The sequence below is a fragment of the Asparagus officinalis genome, chromosome 7 (genome assembly GCF_001876935.1).
Source record: "Asparagus officinalis chromosome 7, Aspof.V1, whole genome shotgun sequence".
NCBI lineage: Eukaryota > Viridiplantae > Streptophyta > Magnoliopsida > Asparagales > Asparagaceae > Asparagus > Asparagus officinalis.
The window spans coordinates 33,170,911-33,191,515 of NC_033800.1; the positions used below are offsets into that span (position 1 = coordinate 33,170,911).

The window sequence follows — 20,605 nt, forward strand, 5'->3', positions numbered from 1 at the left end:
CATTTGAAATTGGATTTGGATCCTCTCCACTACAAAAAAGTAGTGGAGAGATCACTGCTTTTAATCTCAATCTTTGATTATTTAGTAGACGGTTATGATACAATCTAAATCTAACACTTACCATACCCCCGTGTATTACACTCATTCCTAATTTACACTAAAAGAAAAAATCACAACCATTAATTAGATAATCAATGGCCGTGATTATGTAGTGTTCTCTCCACTGTTTTTTTTTGTAGCGGAGAGGATCCGAATCCTTTGAAATTTGTAGCGGAAAGGATCCGAATCCTTTGAAATTTGTACTATATATTCACGTCTGCGCTCGCTTCGGCCAAAAACCTCCTCGCAGTTCTCTTGGGCTTTCCCTCAAACAGCTTGCAGGTATCAAACAAAAACCCTAAACCTTCGATGAAGTTCCCAAGCGCTCGATGGGGGCGATCGATTCTCCGCCAAATTCAACGCCCTCAGCCCAGAATCTCTCCTCCCTCAACATTTCATCGTCTCTCATACTCCACAGGTACTCAAAAGCTCAAAATTCAAAAATAAATAAAAATAAAAAGAATACAAGTTTATATTTGAATTCTCACAAGTTTCAATCTTTGCAACCAGAATCCAACTCTCAGCTACCGGCAAGCTTGCTAAAGATAATGGAGCAGCGAATGATTGCGATCGAACAGAAGGGCGCGTATCTGTACAACCAAATTAACCAGGTTTGATTTGGAGAATTTTGAAGTTTTTGATTAATTTGAAAGGAAACCCATTTTTTTAGATTTGTTGTTTACTGAAGGCAGCCAGCAGCTTCGACGACCGAGTATTCGAGGGCTAATAAGGAACTTCGAAAGATCGAGAGCTTGCTTGAACTGATTGAGAAGTTGAATGATAAAAAGAAGGTATCTTTGTATTTTAAAGATAATTTTACTTTCTTAAGGATGCCTTAAGATTTACTTCGTAGTTGAAAGTTCTCTCAATTTTGTGCCTAATTACTTGTAACATCTACAGTATACATGACATTTTTGAAACTGAGCATCAACTTTTGAGTTACATTTTATCTTCAAGCATTCCTTAGAAATTTGATTTCATGTTAAACAGAAACTTAATTAGGAGTTTGTTGTTACAAGCTACAGCTAAAGCTCATTTTGAATCCAATAAAATCACATAAAATTGCAGTGATCATCTCTGCTTTGGTGTCGTCTTGACGCATCTTTCATTTTACTCCTAATGCAATTTTTAGAGCCAATGTTTATCATCTTTTCCAATGTTCGGAGAAGTTTTTGTAGGTTATTCTTGGGTTGCATGAACTTAAATTGCTGGACCATAAGGTACATACTTCATGGCCTTCTTTAGAATTTAGCCCTTCTATCCTTGTCTCAGAGTTTGGCACCTATTTTTGTTGGGCTCTAAAGCCTCTGTCTGGGGTTCGAGGAAACACAAAGTCGCCGAGAGAGAAGGTCACACAAACACAAAATTAACAGCACGAACACAAACAACGAATTTTACGTGGTTCAACAAATTACATACGTTCACGGGGCAAGAAGGGGATGAGTTTTCACTAATAGAAAAAAGAGTACAAGTAGAGATTACAAAATCACTCAAAATCTCTCAAACAAAGCTCTCAAATCTCTTACACAAATCCCAAACAAATTGCTCAGAAAACTCTCTTTTCTGTGTACCAAATAACCCCTTTTTCAACCTTGCTCAACCCTAAAAAACGTGTTTCAATATATATATCAAAACACAAACCAAATCAGAACAGGAAACAAAGCTCAGGCTCAAACCCGACAGGCGGTCGACCGCACTTGACGCCGCGGTCGACCGGACAGAACGTCCAAAACTCAGGAAATCACTTATAGGGTTTGCGGTCGACCGGACCTAGCATCGCGGTCGACCGACCAGAACTCTAGAAAACCACCATGTAGTGTGCACGTTTTCGGTCGACCGCACATGTTGTCGCGGTCGACCGGAAAACCTCCAAACTGTTTCATTCGTCAAATTTCTTGAACTTCAACCCCGTTTTCACCGTTTCTACAATTCTCCATCTCGACGAAGTTTTCCCAAAACTAAGCCGACACCAACCAAACCAAACGTCACACTTGTTGCGTCCAGTACGAAGTGGAAACAATCCACGATAACAGCTCAATCCACAACAAGTCGAGAACCCAAACGAGAATGCGAACAAACTTTAAAATGTCGGTATCAACTCATCAAACTGGCTGTATCAAAATAACTGCTTACGTATCCTTTTGCCCAAGGAATTAAGCCTCACGTAGTTCACCCAAATGGCCTCCAAAGACCCTCAATCAACTAGAAGGATTTTCAACCCTTTACCAACTTCACAATCATCACCAACAAATCTGCAGCTGATAACACTCCTAATGGCCTCAAAGTGAAAAGATAAACTCTCTTCCAAATTTGTATCTCTCCACACCAAATCTGTCTTGGAGCTTAACCCCTCAACCCTATATGTAGAAGAAACATAATTACCAAACACCTCCACCTAAGGTGAGCCAACGACCATAGCCAAATCTGAACTGTGTCCACCTGTTGTACTCGAATCCTGATCTTCAAACTCATAATCTGTATCCACACCAACATGATCCCCAATCTGTGTCACCTTAGCTGGAATCTCAAACGATATAGAATGATCTGGAGAACGTGGAGTAATCTCCATCCAACGTGAAGTAGCATCACTCTTCACATGCTGCGATACATCTCTGATCCGACCAATACTCTCCACCTACTGAGAGTCAAACGTGACATTACTGTTCAGAATAATCTTCTTGAAAACAGAGTCCCATCACATGTAGCCAAACACGCATCTGAATTCTAAATATGCACTCGGATCAGTTTTCACATCCTCGATGTGACAATATGTTGGGAACCCAAATATCCGAAGCAAACTAAAATTTGAAGCAACTCTAACTGTTTGTGGAAAATTTGTAGTAAAAAGAATGAAAGAAAAATTGATTTGTATTCTCTCAAAATCGATTACAATTTGGCACTGTTTTAAAAAACCTCCGCCTAGTCCGCTTAGACGTACGCCTAGACCTAGGCGGTACTTAGGCCGCCTAACTAGCGCCTAGGGCCTAGGCGGTATTTAGGCTGCCCACCTAGATTTTACGAGCGTTTAGGGAAACATTGTTTGCATCCTGTAGGCCTTGATTGTGATTTTATGTGTCGTAGCCTACACGTTCTCCAAACTCCATTAACCTCCAAATATGAACATCTCCACTACCTCCTCCGACCTTCAGCAAAACCACATCGACCACCACTTAAATGAAGAAAGAAAAAAATGTCCAGAAACCGCTTAGGCGTCCGCCTAGGCGACTAAGCGCTGGGCGCCAAGTCCGACGCCTAGAAGCGCCCAACGTTTAATGTAACATTGCAATTTGGATTTCCTGATTACAAAAGAGAAAAGAATGATCTGGATTCCCCCTTTGTTTAAAACTGGGTTCTTCACGGTGGCGATGGAGTGTCTCCTTCGAATGCTCGCGTCGAATTTGCTCTCCGTTGATCCGCACGTCTTGTTTCACTGGAACGTGGTCTTCTCCTCACGATTTGACGTTGTGGAGAACTTACGTGGCAAGTTTGAAAATAACTCTTAACGAGTTAATAACTCAGAGCGAGTTTTAGAAGAACTTGCAGAACAAGTTTTGAACTCTGATCAAGTTGATAACTCCGAACGAGTTTAAAACTCTATGAAAGAGTTGATTTAACCGAAATCGGTTTAAAGCCAAGGATGAAGAAGCTCCTGTTCCCGATCTCCAAAATCCCAACCGAAGGATGAAAGATCTTCTTTGCTGCCAAGCTTCAGATCCAAAAAAGTCAGCCTCCCCGATCAACCCAGTCAGCCCGAACTCCATTGAGTTTACCCCTATTTATAGGGGATTTATGGGTGTAACCATCCCCTTAAATCTCTCCTTAATGAGGGTTTAATGGGGTGTAACTGCTCCCCATAAATCTCTCCATGATAGGGTAGTGATCCCCTCAAACCGTGGGGAGAAAACGATTATGGAATCGTTCAAATCGTGCTTGAACGAGTCAAACGCTGAAAACAACGTTCTGGGCCTGAACTGTGCGTTTTTGGACCTGAAACGCAGAATTGGGCCTGTTTTAGGCTGAAAACGCACAGGTCGCGCTGCGCAGAGATGAGCTGTGCGTTTCTGGACCTGGGACACAGAGTTGGGTTCTGCATTAACTATGCGTCTCTGGACCTGGGAGGCAGAGTTGGGTTCTGCATTAACTGTGCGTCTCTAGACCTGGGACGCAGAGTTGGGTTCTGCATTAACTGTGCATCTCTGGACCCGGGACACAGAGTTGTGTTCTGCATTAACCGTGCGTCTCTGGACCTGGGACGCAGAGTTAGGCTGCGTATTAACTGTGCGTTTTTGTTGTTGGACGCAGAGTTAAACTCTGCGTTTTAAATCCACAAACTCTGCGTTTTAAGTCCACGAACTCTGCGTTTTGACTCTGTAATGCAGAAGCAAGCCTTTAGGCGGGCTTGGCGAGGTTCATGCTAAGTCCAATGTTCAGACGAAGTCCAGTCTTGCAGACGGACTTCCGAACATAACTTGCTGTGAATAATAGGTCATAACTTTCAAACCGTAAGTCGGAATTGGACGAATTATATATGAAAATCGACTATCTCGACGAGACGGAGCCGACCAAACGAACCCCATAGGGTTTGGTTTGCTCCGTCGGTTTTACCAAATTCCTTACGGTTTGAGAGATATCTGCGTTTTGATTTGAAGAGACCGTCGATTTATAGTCTCTTTTGCTAGAGCGTTGCAAAGATCGTCATCTTGTAATCTTCGTCTTGGCTCCTTGTAAATGTGAGAGTCGTCAGATTGTAACTCCCGATATTGATTGTGAAGGCTGTTGATTAGAGCTTTCATCAGTTGTTGCGAAGGTCGTCAGATTGTAACATTCATCGATCCACGTGAAAGTCTTTAAATTATAGTCTTCTGGAAGTCGTCAAATTATAACTTCCGTCATCGGTGTTTGATGGGAATCAGCTATCTGCAGTGATTTTTAGACAGCCTACACTAACAGACCCAAATACGCCAATCGCAACAGACGACAACCTATGAATAAGATGACTCGAATATGTTAAAGCCTCAGTATCAAAACTCTTCTTCAAACTACTGCTTGACACCAAATACTGATCCTTTTCCAGCAAGGAATAGCTCATCAAATTTGCCAGCTCATCTCGTTGCCCTAATGTTTTCTTTCCAATGAAGCGTCTCAAACTGCCTTGAGCTCGACACAAATACAGAAATGGATCCTTCTTGTACTTCCCACCAAAATCAAAACGGAGTACTCTGTCCTTTCTATCTATTTTGGTCTCTATACACTTCTTCCACCATTTGTTAACTACTAGGACTTCACTCAAACAGGACTTGGTTGCAATCCAAACATGCCTAGAATAGTCATCAATAAAGAAAACCAAATACCTATTACCTCCAAATGATGCTTTCTTGGAAGGCCCCCAAACGTCCAAGTGAACATCATTTAGAAGGCACTTAGCTCGATGAATAGAGATGTCAAACTTCATATCGGTCTTCTTGCTCACATCGCTATGCTCACAGGACTTCAAATTGCAGGTCAAAGTGCCTCTCACCAATCCTTACATATCTGAAACTTACAAGGAACCAACACTAGAATGTTCCAGCCTCAAATGTCACAGTCTAGTCGAATCAATAGAAGTCGCCAGCGTTCCACCTGTCGCCAGTGTTCCACAAGTTATTCTTCCTGACGTCCTTCATCACAATTAGAGAGCCTTTCACAATCTTGAGAACCATGTCCTCAATACGAATTTTCAGACCCTCTGCAACTAAAGCTCCAATTGAGATCAGATTCTTTCTCAAAGAAGGAACATATCTCACACCATGTATCTCTCTAACCATCCTATTATACATCTTGTTGCAAATTTTACCTATTCCAAGGATTTGGCATGCACGGTTATCACCTATGTGCACCACTCCACTATCCAGCTTTTCAAAACTGAAAAACCATTTCCTTTTAGGACACATATGATAGGTTGCATCACTATCCAATATCCACTCGGATACTTCCGAATAGCAACCTGTGGGATTGATAGAAAACGAAAAATCAGATGAGTTAGAACTATTACCATCCGATTTGACGATGTTTGCTTCTGGTAGTTTTTCTTTTCCCTTCTGCCTTTCCATCTATAAAGAGTAAATCTCTTATATCTTGCCTTTCCATTTGTACATATAAACTTTCATCTCATGCATTTTCTAATTCTTCTCTTTTTGACATACCATGCCTTTCTTAAGTCCTTGGTGTTTCTCATGCTGAAGTTTTCATGACAAAAGGTGGTTCTGGGACAACTTTAGTGTCGAGTAAAATTGTTCCCTATCCTTTATGCTACAGTTTTCTTTAACTTTTGCAATTATCCTCTCTTCTTTATTCTGCGTGGATGTTTTGCCCACACATTTAGCACTCCCAAAGTTTCTTCTATTTATGTTCACGATATGGGACTTTGGCTAATAACAGAATTAGAGGACGATTGCCCTGTTCTTTGATTCTTGAGCTCAAAGGCTTTACCTTTTGATTTATAGGAGGTTGATGGCCTAAAATCATTAATATCTGACTGTCCTGAAGATAAAGACATGTGCGACATGGCAGCTGAGGAATTGGCTGAAGCTGTAGAGGAGGAGAACAGGTTGCAGAATCAACTACTAAAGTCATTGCTTCCGAAGGATGATGCTGATGAGCGGGATTGCATATTGGAGGTGAGAGCAGGTAGATGACTTCCTGAGGCTGTGATCATCTTCTGAGGGCGTTACTTTTAGTTATCTGGCGACTCTTTTTTTCAAAATTTTTTTTTTTTTGATTGATGGTATTTATGACAGGAACTGGAGGTGAAGAAGCATCATTATTTGCAATGGACATATTTAAAATGTATGTTTCCCCAAGACTCCATTTGCTGTTTACGAACTCCAGTTGAGACTGATGATGGTGCTGTATTAACTGAAAGTCTGGCACAGGTATGAGAAGTACTCACAAAAGAAGGGTTGGAAGTTTGACGTCATAGATATAGCAGAATCTGATTTGAAAGGATACAAGGTACTTCCGCGTGCTTGAACTTGTAGAATGTAAAATGTTTTTCCTTGATAAAAGTCTTGTTCATTGACAACATCGTTGTTGTTATCGTCAACTTATGATATTTCTTTTAAAAACCTATTCTTAAAGGAAACTTGTCCGACTCTGTTGGTGGAGAGGCCCTTTTGGGTGTAGCATGTAGAGAAAAGACTTGTGCTTTCCTGAATTTGTATATAAGCACTGTTATGTTCTTCTATTGTTTGTGTTCAGTTTGCAATGCATTCTTTGAGTTATTTTCTGCCATGCAAAATGCCATTTCTTCATACCCCACCTATGCAAGATGCAGGGGAGAGAGAAAATTACTCAATTACTGAGAATTCATTAACCTTCCATCCATTGCAGGAAGCTAGTGGAGCAGTTTCCGGGCCTGGTGCATTTGGAAAACTCAAATTTGAGAGTGGTATTCACAGAGTGCAGGTGTGATTGAGAATGCCTTTTGTCTTTCTGGTTTCAAACTACAAACTTAGAACCTAATTTTGTTGTATTCATGAAAATATTCAATCAGCGCGTCCCAGTGACAGAGAAATCAGGACGAGTGCATACCAGTGCTGTTTCTGTTGCTATCCTTCCTCAGGCTGATGAGGTTAAGATCGCTGTGTATACACTTGCATTTTACTTACATTTTTTCTGCTTTTAGGCATGCATGTTAGTTTCTTTTTTGTGTGTGCTTGTTTATAGGCTTCTTGAATTGATAATTACTATTAGTCCATAAATGATTAATTTGTTTTGTTGGTATTTCCTTGAGCAAATTATGCATCTATTGCTTATGTACGGGTGCAGTGTAATTACCCAATATCTTTGTAGGTTTGAGCCTCTTTTTTACCTTTGCTCGGCGACTTTTCCTTTCAACCTGCAAAAGCCTCTGAAGGTGTATTATTTTGTCTACATAACTAAGGCAGAAATCCCCTCTGTAATGTTGGTTGCTCTGAATTTGGGGCCTCCTGAATCATGAACCAGCACCCTAACCAACGTGCAAGTTCTTTGGCATAGTTGTATATTTAACTCAAGATTGTCGAAGTCAAGAGCATGAGGAAAATATAATGCTACCACATTGGTTAATCTGATTGAACTTGGTTTTAACTGTCATTCGACTCATTCCACATTCTTTACCTAATAAAATCCAATTAACTGAAGAAATTAAGCGTTATTGAGAGAATGAGTTCACTACTTAATAGTTAACGTGGAGAAGGCTAACCTTTAACCCATCCTTTTGCTAGATAAAGGCAATTCATCTTATCAGGAGTCGCATAGTGATTTGCCAAACTCCTTTGCTGGTCTTTGTGGAGCATTAGCTTTCTACTGATAGTTCTTATTCAAATAGAATTTTTCTTTCTTTCAACCATTGATGATTTGGCTGTGAATGCATCCAATGTGATTTGCACCTTTATATTGCTTCTTGTCCTGGAATATCTTTGCAAATTTATGTTTGTAAACATGACATAGGGCACATTTCTAATCTACACTTCCTCTACTTGGTTTAGCTAAAACTGATTCCGTGCTTCTACTAATTTAAACGACAACATGATTTTTTAGCTATTTATTCCATGATTATATAAGAATGCTTTTTTACTTGCGGGGTCTACAGGTTGATGTCCAGTTGCGCAATGAAGACCTGAAAATAGATACATACAGAGCTGGCGGTTGTGGTGGTCAATCTGTTAACACCACTAGCAGTGCTGTGAGGATAACACATATTCCAACGGGAATTACAGTGGCTATACAGGATGAAAGATCACAGCACATGGTAAGGGAAGAAATGTCTCCTTCAACATTGAAGCCTTTCTTTCAAACCAACAAGATTTTGTTGCATATGATGGAAGTTACAGATACCCCCTTATTTTCCTATGCTTATTTTCTTCAGAACAAGGCTAAAGCTCTTAAGGTGCTAAGAGCAAGGTTGTACGAAATTGAGAGATCTAGGCTTCAAACGAGTCGATCCAAGCTTCGAATGGAGCAGGTAATAAATAGCTCTCACACGATTATTCTTTCCTATTGACTGATCGATCTGATCAATGAATGCCTAATGTGTTGGTTTCGGTTGCCACAAAGTGGTCCAATAACTTCCCATCATCAAGAGAGTTGGTTATGACTTAACCAACCACTTTGCCCACTAATTCCAACATGTTTTGATCAAGTATTTGAATTTCTATCATGTTTAGATAACTTTAGTAATTTTAATTTTATCATTTGGTATCAGAGCCAGGTTGTAGAACTTATGATTTTCCTTTTTCTTAATTAATTGCTCATCGTGAAAATCATTTGTTCTAAGATCTTGGTATAATGATAATCAAATCAATAATTAAGTTTAATTTAATTTGCTTAAGAATTAGGAGTTAACATGTTTGAAACTGTAAAATTTGGATCTGTTCATTCAATATGTATACATATTTTGATTGTATTAAATACTTTAGGGCAATAGCCTAGTGGTAAGGCTTGAGGATTTGGCCTAGAGGTTTGGTGTTCAAACCCCTAGGGCTACACCATATATTAAAGGTCTTTGATGGGCCTTGGGCCTTGGGCCTCTTGGGGTCTCTTTGAATTCTAGTAATATTTTTGTTTGCTTTCAATTTTTTTTGTTGCCTACATTACGTATTTGACAATTTCTGGTTAATGTTTATATTCATGCATGTTAGATCCATTGCGTTTATCAAGTGATGTTTCTGTGAATATAATTAAATAACTACTTAATTAACCCATATAGTTTAATTAATTTGGGAGTAGCCACAACATCCTTAATTAATTAAAACTGTATAATAAGGTTTGTTATATCACTTGTTAAGGATCTTATTTAGAAAAGCAAACATTAATTGTGATTAATCGGATGTGATATAATAAATTTTATCCCACAGGAATTTTTATTATATCTGTATGATTAATTAGGATAAAATGTCAAATTATATTTTCTAATTTACCCACAGGGATTAGGAAATGAAGCATAATTTGATAGTTTTATCATGAAGTTAAGATAAATCTAATTGAATTGGAACTTTAGCCCACAGGCAAGTTTTATGTCACTAGATTTATATATTTGCATGATTTTACATTGGTAGAACATGTCATATTTTGTTAGCTTCAAATTTAGTAACATGAGCATGATTATTTAATTTACTGCAGCAATTCCACCTGCTAATTACTCTGATATGAAATGTGATGTTCCCGAGCTCAAAGGGGACAACTACAAAGTGTGGAAGGAGAGAGTTCTCCTTCATTTGGGATGGATGGACATAGACTATGCCATAAGGAAGATTGAAAAATACCTACAGTTACTGAAATCAGCACTTCAGACGAAATTCAGCTTTATGAAAAATAGGAACGATCCAATCGTCTCTGTGTGATGTTCATAAAGACTAAAATTTCTGCTGGTCTCTGTGTGATGTTCATAAAGACTAAAATTTCTGCTGGTATAAGGGGTTCAGTCGAGCAGGTCGACAAGGTCCAAGATTTACTAAAGGCTATCGATGATTTCTGCTGGTATAAGGGGTTCAGTCGAGCAGGTCGACAAGGTCCAAGATTTACTAAAGGCTATCGATGATCAGTTCGCTATTTCAGACAAGGCAATGGTGAGCACCCTGATCATACAGTTTTCATCCTTGAGGCTCACCGGCGTAAGGGGTGTGCGTGATCATATCATGCGCATGAGGGATATTGTGGCTTAGTTGAAAGTATTGGAGGTTGAGATGTCTGAAGCCTTCCTGGTTCACTACATCCTTTGTACCTTACCTCAGCAATATGATCCATTTAAGATATCCTACAACACACATAAGGACAAATGGTCGATCAATGAATTGTTGACCATGTGTGTTCAGGAAGAGGGCAGGCTGCTTATGGAGGAAAAGGAAAAGGAAATTGTGAACTTTACTACCCCTGGGAAGTACAAGAAGAAGGATCAAGCCAAGGACAAGGGGAAAGGGAAAATCCCTCCTCAAAAGGTCATTAAGAAAGAGATTGTGTGCTTCTTTTGCAAAAAGAAGGGGCACGTTAAGAAACAATGCTCCAAGTTCATGAAGTGGCTTGATAAGAAAGGTACTCAACTTTCTTTTGTTTGTTATGAATCCAATATGTTTGATGTTAATCATAACACATGGTGGATTGATTCTGGTTCTACAATCCATGTCACCAATTCATTGTAGGATTTACGAGACCTGCGGAAGCCGATGGGAAGTGAGCACAACATCTATTTAGGAAATAAGATGCCCTCACATGTGGAGGCCATTGGCACGTGCAGATTGGTTTTAAGTAGTGGTTTTATTTTAAGTTTAGAAAAGACGTTTTATATTCCTAGTTTTTCTAGGAATTTAATTTTAGTTTCCAGACTTGTATCAGATGGTTATTCCTTTAACTTTTCAGATTTCAGATTTAAAAAGATTTCGGATTTAATTTGGTTTTTAAATCTGATGTTGTTGGATGTGGTACTTTGTCTGATGGTCTTTTAGATTTCGGATTTAATTTGGTTTTTAAATCTGATGTTGTTGGATGTGGTACTTTGTCTGATGGTCTTTTCCTCCTTAATTTGCAAAATGATGAAAACGGATGTGGTACTTTGTCTGATGGTCTTTTCCTCCTTAATTTGCAAAATGATGAAAACCATACTTCTATGTACGTTCATGAAAATGTTGGTACTAAACGATGTGTTGTGAATGAAGAGTCTTCTATATTGTGGCATTGGAGATTGAGACATATCTCCATTGATAGAATTAAAAGGTTAGTGAATGATAGGGTACTTGGTACTTTGGATTTTACTGACTTTGAGACTTGTATAAGCTGCATTAAGGGTAAGCAGACTAACAAGTCCAAGAAAGGTGCTAAAAGAAGTTCTGAATTATTGGAAATCATACACATTGACATTTGTTATCCAGACATGGATGCATACCGTGATAAGTACTTCATCTCTTTCATAGATGATTACTCGCGATACATGTATCTCTACTTGCTTAACAGTAAGAATGAAGCACTAGATGCTTTTAAGGTGTTTAAAGCAGAAGTAGAGAAACAATGTGGCAAACAAATTAAGATCGTGAGATCCGATAGAGGTGGAGAATACTATGGTAGATACACTGAGAGTGGCCATGCAAATGGTCCATTTGCAAGGTTTCTTAGTGAAAATGGGGTTGTTGCCCAATATACTTTGTCTGGCTCTCCGGACCAAAATGGAGTAGCTGAAAGAAGAAACCGAACATTATTGGACATGGTGCGTAGCATGCTTGCTAGCTCCAAACTTCCTAAATCCTAGTGGACTGAAGCTCTTAAGACGGCTGTGTACATATTAAACCGAGTTCCAACCAAGGCTGTCTCAAAGACTCCTTTTGAGTTATTCAAAGGTTGGAAACCAAGTTTACGACATGTACGCGTTTGGGGATGTCCATCCGAAGTAAGAGTCTACAATCCACAAGAAAAGAAGTTGAACCCAAGGACCATAAGTGGGTATTTCGTTGGATATGCCGAAAGGTCTAAGAGATACAGATTTTACTGTCCATCTCATAGCACTAGGTTTGTGGAATCAAGAAATGCTAAATTTTTTAAGAATGACTTGATTAGTGGGAGCGATCGATCTCAGGACGTTGGTCTTGAGAAAGATCATTTAGATGCTCAGTGTGCCACTTCAAGCAACGGACTGATCGTTATTGTTAACAACACGCATATAGTACAAACGCGTGTTGAAGAACCAGTTCACGAAATACCACAAGCTGATGATCCTGATTTAGTAGATGTTGAAGTTCAACAAATACCTGAAGCTGTTGAACAACCAGCTGAACAACATGATCCTGATCCTCAGGAAAATGTTGATGTAGCATTAAGAAGATCTACTAGAGTAAGGAAATCGGCGATTCCTAGTGACTATGTCGTGTATCTACAAGAGTCTGACTACAATGTTGGAGCCGAAAATGATCCTGCGACGTTTTCACAAGCCATGAGTTCTGAGATTTCAAACTTATGGTACAATGCCATGAAGGATGAGATGGATTCTATGGCGTCAAACCGAGTATGGGATCTCGTCAAGTTGCCTGATGGTATGAAAGCCATTGGATGTAAATGGGTTTTCAAAACAAAGAAAGACTCACAAGGCAACATTGAGAGATATAAGACCAGACTCGTTGCCAAAGGATTCACTCAAAGAGAGGGAATCGACTACACAGAGACATTTTCTCTTGTATCTAAGAAAGATTCTCTTCGAGTCGTTATGGCATTGGTTGCCCATTTTGATTTGGATTTGCATCAAATGGATGTGAAAACGGTCTTTCTTAATGGTGACCTAGAGGAAGAAGTTTATATGAAGCAACCTGAAGGATTCTCCTCTAGTAATGGTGAGCACTTAGTCTGTAAGCTTAATAAGTCCATATATGGATTAAAGCAAGCTTCTCGTCAATGGTATTTGAAATTCCATGATGTTATCACTTCATTTTGTTTTGAAGAGAACGTTATGGATCAATGTATATACCAGAAGGTCAGTGGGAGCAAGTTTTGCTTTCTTGTGCTATATGTGGATGATAATTTACTTGCGGCAAATGATAAAAGTTTGCTATATGAGGTGAAACAGTTCTTTTGAAGAACTTTGATATGAAAGATATGGGTGAGACATCTTATGTCATTGGCATTAAGATCCATAGGGAAAGGTTTCGAGGGATTTTGGGTTTGTCTCAAGAGACCTATATCAAAAAGGTTTTAGAGAGATTTCGGATGAATGATTGTTCACCAAGTGTAGTAGCACCTATTGTGAAGGGTGACAGATTCAGCCTAAATCAATGCCCTAAAAATAAGCTCGAACAGGAACAGATGAAAAACATTCCATATGCTTCAGCCGTTGGAAGCCTAATGTATGCTCAGGTCTGTACAAGACCTGATATAGCATTTGCTGTTGGAATGCTAGGAAGATATCAGAGTAACCCAGGTATTGATCACTGGAGAGCTGCAAAGAATGTGATGAGATACCTTCAAGGGACAAAGGATTACATGCTCATGTATAGACGGACCGACGATTTGGAGTTGGTTGGTTACTCTAATGCGGATTTTGCTGGCTGTGTTGATTCACGCAAATCAACATCAGCATACATTTTCATGTTTGCCGGTGGAGCCGTGTCTTGGAGGAGTGCAAAGCAGACTTTGACTGCTACTTCCACTACGGAGGCCGAATTCGTATCATGTTTTGAGGCTACGTCACATGGTGTATGGTTGAAGAGTTTCGTGTCGGGGCTTAGAATTGTGGATTCAATTTCTAGGGTAATAAGATTGTATTGTGACAACTCAGTTGATGTTTTTATGGCTAAGAATAACAAGAGTGGTAGTCGTAGTAAGCATATCGACATCAAATACTTGGCCATTAGAGAACGTGTTAAGGAAAAGAAAGTGGTCATTGAGCACCTTAGCACTGAGTTGATGATTGCTGATCCTTTGACTAAAGGCATGCCACCAAAGAATTTCAAGGATCATGTAGTAAGAATGGGACTTGGTTCCATGATGTAAATATTCATTGTACGTACATTTGATATTTTGTTGAAACTCTTATTCAGTTGATATTTCTCATTTGTTTTTGTGCACATACATATTTGTTTATTTTATTGAGAAATATCATTAAAGTTTGGACCTCGAATAAACATAGGGTTTATTCATTAAGTCATTTGGGATTGAGAGACACGATACATTGTGATACATGGAAGATACTACTCAACATTAGAGAACCTATCACCATGATTCATGTATTTTGTTTTTCATTAAGGTGGATGATGGAATGTTGGTTTCGGTTGCCACAAAGTGGTCCAATAACTTCCCATCATCAAGAGAGTTGGTTATGACTTAACCAACCACTTTGCCCACTAATTCCATTTATTGCTCTTTGATGGAGAGAGTAATCGGGTCCCTATACATGCTCTTCAATTTTTGAAAGAAAAATACACCATCGTTTAGTGAAGAGATAAGGTTTAGAAGATCTTCGAAATCAACATCCATATCCTTGAGTAAGACAACGATGGCTGGAGGTTAGTTTAATCAATTACGCTTACGTTTGATGTAGTTTATATTCTCAGTTTCCAAACATGTTTTGATCAAGTATTTGAATTTCTATCATGTTTAGATAACTTTAGTAATTTTAATTTTATCATAATGATGTTAAGTAGATTGGAAGCGGTGATAGGTCTGAGAGGATCCGGACGTACAATTTTCCACAAGGTCGGGTGACAGATCACCGTGTGGGTATAACTGATCATTCCATTGAGGATGTCTTGGAGGGAGAGAGGCTTGACGTTTTTATTGACGCTCTGCTCTTGCAAGAAGAGATGGATGCCATAGCCTCATTTAGCGCATAGCCTCATTCTTAAATTTAATCAGTTTCCATGCCTGCAGCTTGAAGCTGCAAATTTACAGGTTGTGTGATGGTTGCAAGTTAATGTATCTTTTTTTTTATGTAATTTATGTGTCAACTTACATCTCATCTAATATATTGCTGAACTCTGAAGTAACTGTATTGTTTTTCTGCGTATTATCAATAAAGAGAACGATATCACCTTTTTTCATTATGCTGTTTTGGAGCAGTATGAATCTGTTGATCGAGCGTGTGTATCTTTGGAATAGCGATTTTTGTACTGTGATCAAAGTTGCTGTTCTTTGTTGCCTAATTGAGTTTTATGATTCATTTGGCTGTCACATTAAAGTTCAGTTCTAAATATATGAAATTCGACACAAAGCATTTGTATTAAAATTGTCCAAAATCATTTAGAGAACAATGCAATCTATGTCTGCTTGAGAAATAGTGAAGATCGATCTCCTTAGCTGCAAAATTCCCTAAGCTTCATGAAAGATTAGCAGAAGCCAGATAACATTATACTACTTGAGATATAAATAAACTGAGATTACTCGTGACATTAAAGGTGACATTAAAGGTGTGTTTGACAATCACCCAAAATTTGGGCCAAGTTCAACCCTAGCCCGGTTCTACTCTAAACCAGTTTAGTTTTGATCACTCTCTAGTCCAACACTAAACTGGTTCTATGGCCTCTTATAGCCTAAACTGGCCCAATTTTTGCCGATCAAAAGCAGGGCTAGGTTCAATCCAGACCCACGTTTTGGAGTCTGCCAAACACACCCTAAGTCTAATCCACGTGTGGACTACTCCAAAAATATACCACAGTCTCCTATCTAACCTAAACCCTTCACCGAATTAGTTGCTGATCCATGCTCGCAATACTCTAAGCAACAGAGCTTCCTGACTTCACCAACTTCATGACATGCCCCCAGCGTGGCTCAATAACCAGAAGAACATGGAAGGATGCGGATGCCTACGTACTAAGCCATTGGAGCAGTCTAACAAAGATATAAACCAACCACCTGAAATAAGAAACAACGAAGAATTTTTTTTGCAATATCTTCTGCCAACCAAGGATAAATAAATGTCCAGAAAAATCCCTGTCGAAGAGAGAAACCATGTCAATCAACTCGCGTGAGCTCCGTCCCAGCGCGATTTATTCACCTGAGAGAAGTGCTAGCATCTGATAGCTTTGCCGGCATCTCATAGCTTATCGGGATCAATGAATTACAGTACAACAGAAGAACTTAAATATGCAAGAAAAACTTGGGAAGTACAAGCTTGTCGGGCATTCCAGGAATATTCAGCAGAGCAGCAGCAACACATATAAGAAACAAGCAGATCAAACTTATCCATGAAATATTAGACGAACAAAATTGAACACTTGATCAGAGAAACATCAACAACACAAGTATCACGGGGCGACAGCAGCTGCCCTCATTCTTATACTGAATCTGAGAATTGATCCCCTGTGATGGGTTCCATTAACAGCTATCAACAAAAACGGACAAAACAGAAGCATAAGGATATATGTATACCCGAAAAAAAGAAAGTAAAACTAACAAGCAACAGATCTACTGAGTTTTACAATGCTATGAATAGGACATTGTCTTTATAACTCTAAAACACGAATCCTATAACCTGCACTTTTCAAACACATACAGTAGTTGTACACCATAAATCATTGTGGATTAAATAAACTATGGTAATCAAGATGGTAGCTAAATAAAGGAACATGATGAATTGGTAACAGAACGTCATGAAATAATATAATGCGGTCAGCTGGCTTCATGATTATGTATAGCATAACCAAGTAATGAGATGAGAGGATTTCTTTTGAGGGCAGCACGTATAATCAATGTGGAAGATATTGAAAGAAGATTTTAACAAAAGAAGTAAGAAGCTTTACTTCGCTTACAGCTACAGGCAAAGATATTTTATCTCCGCTATAGATATTGCAACAAAAGAAAACAGGGTAACAGTTAATAAACCAGGAAACCAGCTGAAAGTGTGATGCTTTTACTATGGAAGGCAGAAACTCAGAAGGCAATTTAGAGGGTTGAACATACTTTATCCAAGATGGCAATAAAAACTTCGGGAAAAAAAGACGGGGGGTGGGGGGGATTCAAGCATTAACTTGTTCAGCTTATTGTTGTCTTTCTCTACTGAGGAAAGAACAAGAGAGCCTAAGCCATTTGTTACAAAAGACAACAAACCCAAGATATTATTTCAGAAAATTTAGCGGATCAAAGGTTATGATTATGAAACAGCGAGCACCAAAATCCTTTGTCAACTAAATGATACATTAAGATATTTAACCTGCAAGGTTTGGCGGAAAAATAAATCAAAACGCATACATGATGCAGTCAGTAATATTTATAGCACAATGCGAATTTAGCTTTATAATTTTAGTGGAAATGATATGGTCTGATACATTAGTCCTTCAAACCCTGAATCAACGAGTCAGAACTCAATCTCAAGAAGATGCAAATTGGTTTAGGTGTTAACCAAAATTAATTTACTAAAGACTTTGGCCAACTCAATCTCAAGAAGATGCAAATTGGTTTAGGTGTTAACCAAAATTAATTTACTAAAGACTTTGGCCAACTATCACGCACATTGGAAGTTTTCTACTTTTATACACATTTTCTTATGCTCTTATCTTTTGGGAATATTAACTTCTCTGGAAATGTCAGTCCAGTAACTGCTTCCATCCCTTCCATGTAGGAGACTAGCACACCACAAACCTGACCAAATCAAATGCATTAGCTGCTTGCTTCCATCCCTTCCATGTAGGAGACTAGCACACCACAAACCTGACCAAATCAAATGCATTAGCTGCTATTTCCCTGCTCCTACATTACTAGTATTTTGCGAACGTCTACTGACATTTGTGCTAACACACAAGCAACAAAACTAACCAGAAAGCTAAAACTAATCACATGCTGACAATGCTAGAATTAGACTTTTATCTTAGTGGCTGAAGTGTCGAAAAACTTTTGCGAGACGATACAAATTTAAGAGAGATAATTTTTGACTGCTTATTATTCAGAAACCAGCAAACTTAAATAATTAAAACCAATAAGAAAGGTGAGGTCCTGATGCCCCTGCATCACTAAAATATTGTCCAGTGAGCTTAACAAATTCAGAGTTCACTTTTACACAGACAAACATAGAGTGGATATTGTACTTACAGCAAGCATACAAACACTTGAAAATTGAATATAGTAAAGCATATTATCCAGCATCCACATAGACAAAAGAAACAAAGCAGAAGTTCTGGAAAGGTAACCACTGTTCAAACTTCAAAAAAATGTATGCGTCAAGTTCTACTTAAACAAGACAAAAGAAATCATTATGCATTTCTCCAATAAAAAAAGAAAAATCCGAAATACTTGCTCTCAGAAACCAGCAAACCAAAGACATATTTCTTAGATAGAAAGCAGAAAGATACACGGCTTCGTTTCAGGCAAAGATACAGCAGAAACAAGAGAGGACACTTATAGTTCACTAGGTTGTACATATCAACAATTTCCAAACAACTGCAGGCATCCACCACTCGAGAGAAAAGAACATATATAAAACAAATGATGTACCCACAAATGCACCTCAGGAATGGCTAGTTGTGCTTGGCAATCCTGTCAATATGGATCTGGGGTTTGTCCTAGAGACCAACGCATCTGCAATCAGACCCAAACATTATCAAACTCTAAGCATTTCAAATCTTAGCCTCAAACAACAAATCAGACATACAGTAAGGGTATTAAACATATACATGAGAAATTAAAAAAAATTCAAATAGAATATCCAGCCAGTCACAGGTAATTTAATTCCAAGTAATATCTTCACAAACATTCAATCAAAGATTACTATGCAAGAAAAACCCAATCATAAAGCACATAAACGTGTCAATTATGTGTTGAGAATCCGTCCTCATATTAAATACAACATCTAACATCCTACACACTCAAAACATGTTTTTACCCAGGGAAAAAAAAAGAAAGCATACCTTCTGAAAACAAATTTAATCATCCTGTTAAAAATGCATAGTAAATCCACATAACAAAAGCTAAAACCAGTCATCAATCAAATATCCAAATGCTAGCAAACTTGATATACATGTAAAAACTGGACAAATTTTCAAAACCAACCTATTTGGACTTTTATTCCCCAAAAACGACCCCATTCAAAAATAATTACAAAAACCGACCTGGTTTCCGCCTCAGCGCTGAAACCAGGTCGGTTTTTGAAAAAAACTCTCCGAAACTTCACGGGAGTTGAACTCCCGTGAAGTTTCATAGTTCAAAAAACTTCACGGGAGTTCAACTCCCGTGAAGTTTCGGAGAGTTTTTTTCAAAAACCGACCTGGTTTCAGCGCTGAGGCTGAAACCAGGTCGGTTTTTGCAAATAAAAGTGAATGGGGTCGTTTTTGGGTAATAAAAATCCAAATAGGTTGGTTTTGAAAATTTGTCCTGTAAAAACTTGCAATTGAAAGTAACAACTGTTCACATTTTAAGTATCTAACTAGTATTAGCGTGCATACAAACTTTAAAATTGAGCATTCAAAGCCATAAAAGTTGAATATTAACCAAACACACATGCAAACATGTAAAAACAAAATCTTAAAAGGATCATGATCAATTGAAAAATTCTCCATTGTAAACGATAATGTAAGAGGCAGGCAGTGTAAACATAACAGTACTCCAACAGCTCACAAATTTAAGTAGTATCCATAACGACCTAACATAAAAATATGACAACAATCTCTACATCAGAATATGCGATATTATCCAAACTGAAGAATTCATATACATGGGAAGCTAAAATTATCAAACATTTATAAACAAAGTGATAAAATTCTTCACCTTGAGTTGATTGAGGTAATCGGGGACCCTTATCTGTACTTCCCCCCAAACTTCTCTCCTCTTCCTTAACATCACCACCACTCTGAGGACTCACAAGGCTCCCTTTTTTATCCTTCTCACCCTGCCCCAAACTATTGGGAACTCTACTCTTAGCTTCAGCCTTCATTCTATCTTTATCCCCCTTCACTTGGCTCACAGGCATCGTAACCGGCTCATGGAACCTCATCCATTTCTCAATCTCCCTATTCTGTGCCCTCTTCTGCTCGGCACCACCCGCTCCCAACTTCCCATGCTTCCTCTTTGGCTCCTCCATGACCATCGA

General features: G+C 38.7%; 3 protein-coding genes across 4 annotated transcripts; 2 read left to right on the plus strand and 1 right to left on the minus strand.

Annotated features, from left to right (window-relative positions):
* On the plus strand, window positions 322-15,629 carry LOC109849821 (peptide chain release factor 1). Of its 2 annotated transcripts, none has more exons than XM_020419704.1 (11): window positions 322-517; window positions 610-710; window positions 792-890; window positions 6,582-6,765; window positions 6,876-6,924; window positions 7,011-7,089; window positions 7,468-7,542; window positions 7,631-7,708; window positions 8,711-8,869; window positions 8,987-9,082; window positions 15,234-15,629. In XM_020419704.1, exons 1-11 carry the CDS (start codon window positions 409-411, stop codon window positions 15,420-15,422), a joined length of 1,218 nt encoding a protein of 405 aa, XP_020275293.1. In that variant the 5' UTR covers window positions 322-408; the 3' UTR covers window positions 15,423-15,629. The 2 variants fall into 2 exon arrangements, with proteins under 2 accessions (XP_020275293.1, XP_020275294.1); XM_020419705.1 differs by having other exon boundaries at window positions 6,582-6,755; window positions 7,001-7,089.
* LOC109849823 lies at window positions 10,595-11,522 on the plus strand. The gene is made up of 2 exons (XM_020419706.1): window positions 10,595-11,148; window positions 11,256-11,522. Exons 1-2 carry the CDS (start codon window positions 10,803-10,805, stop codon window positions 11,288-11,290), a joined length of 381 nt encoding a protein of 126 aa, XP_020275295.1. The 5' UTR covers window positions 10,595-10,802; the 3' UTR covers window positions 11,291-11,522.
* Window positions 18,818-20,599, minus strand: LOC109850936. The gene is made up of 2 exons (XM_020421021.1): window positions 20,284-20,599; window positions 18,818-19,098 (listed from the first exon to the last, which is right to left on the minus strand). Exons 1-2 carry the CDS (start codon window positions 20,594-20,596, stop codon window positions 19,028-19,030), a joined length of 384 nt encoding a protein of 127 aa, XP_020276610.1. The 5' UTR covers window positions 20,597-20,599; the 3' UTR covers window positions 18,818-19,027.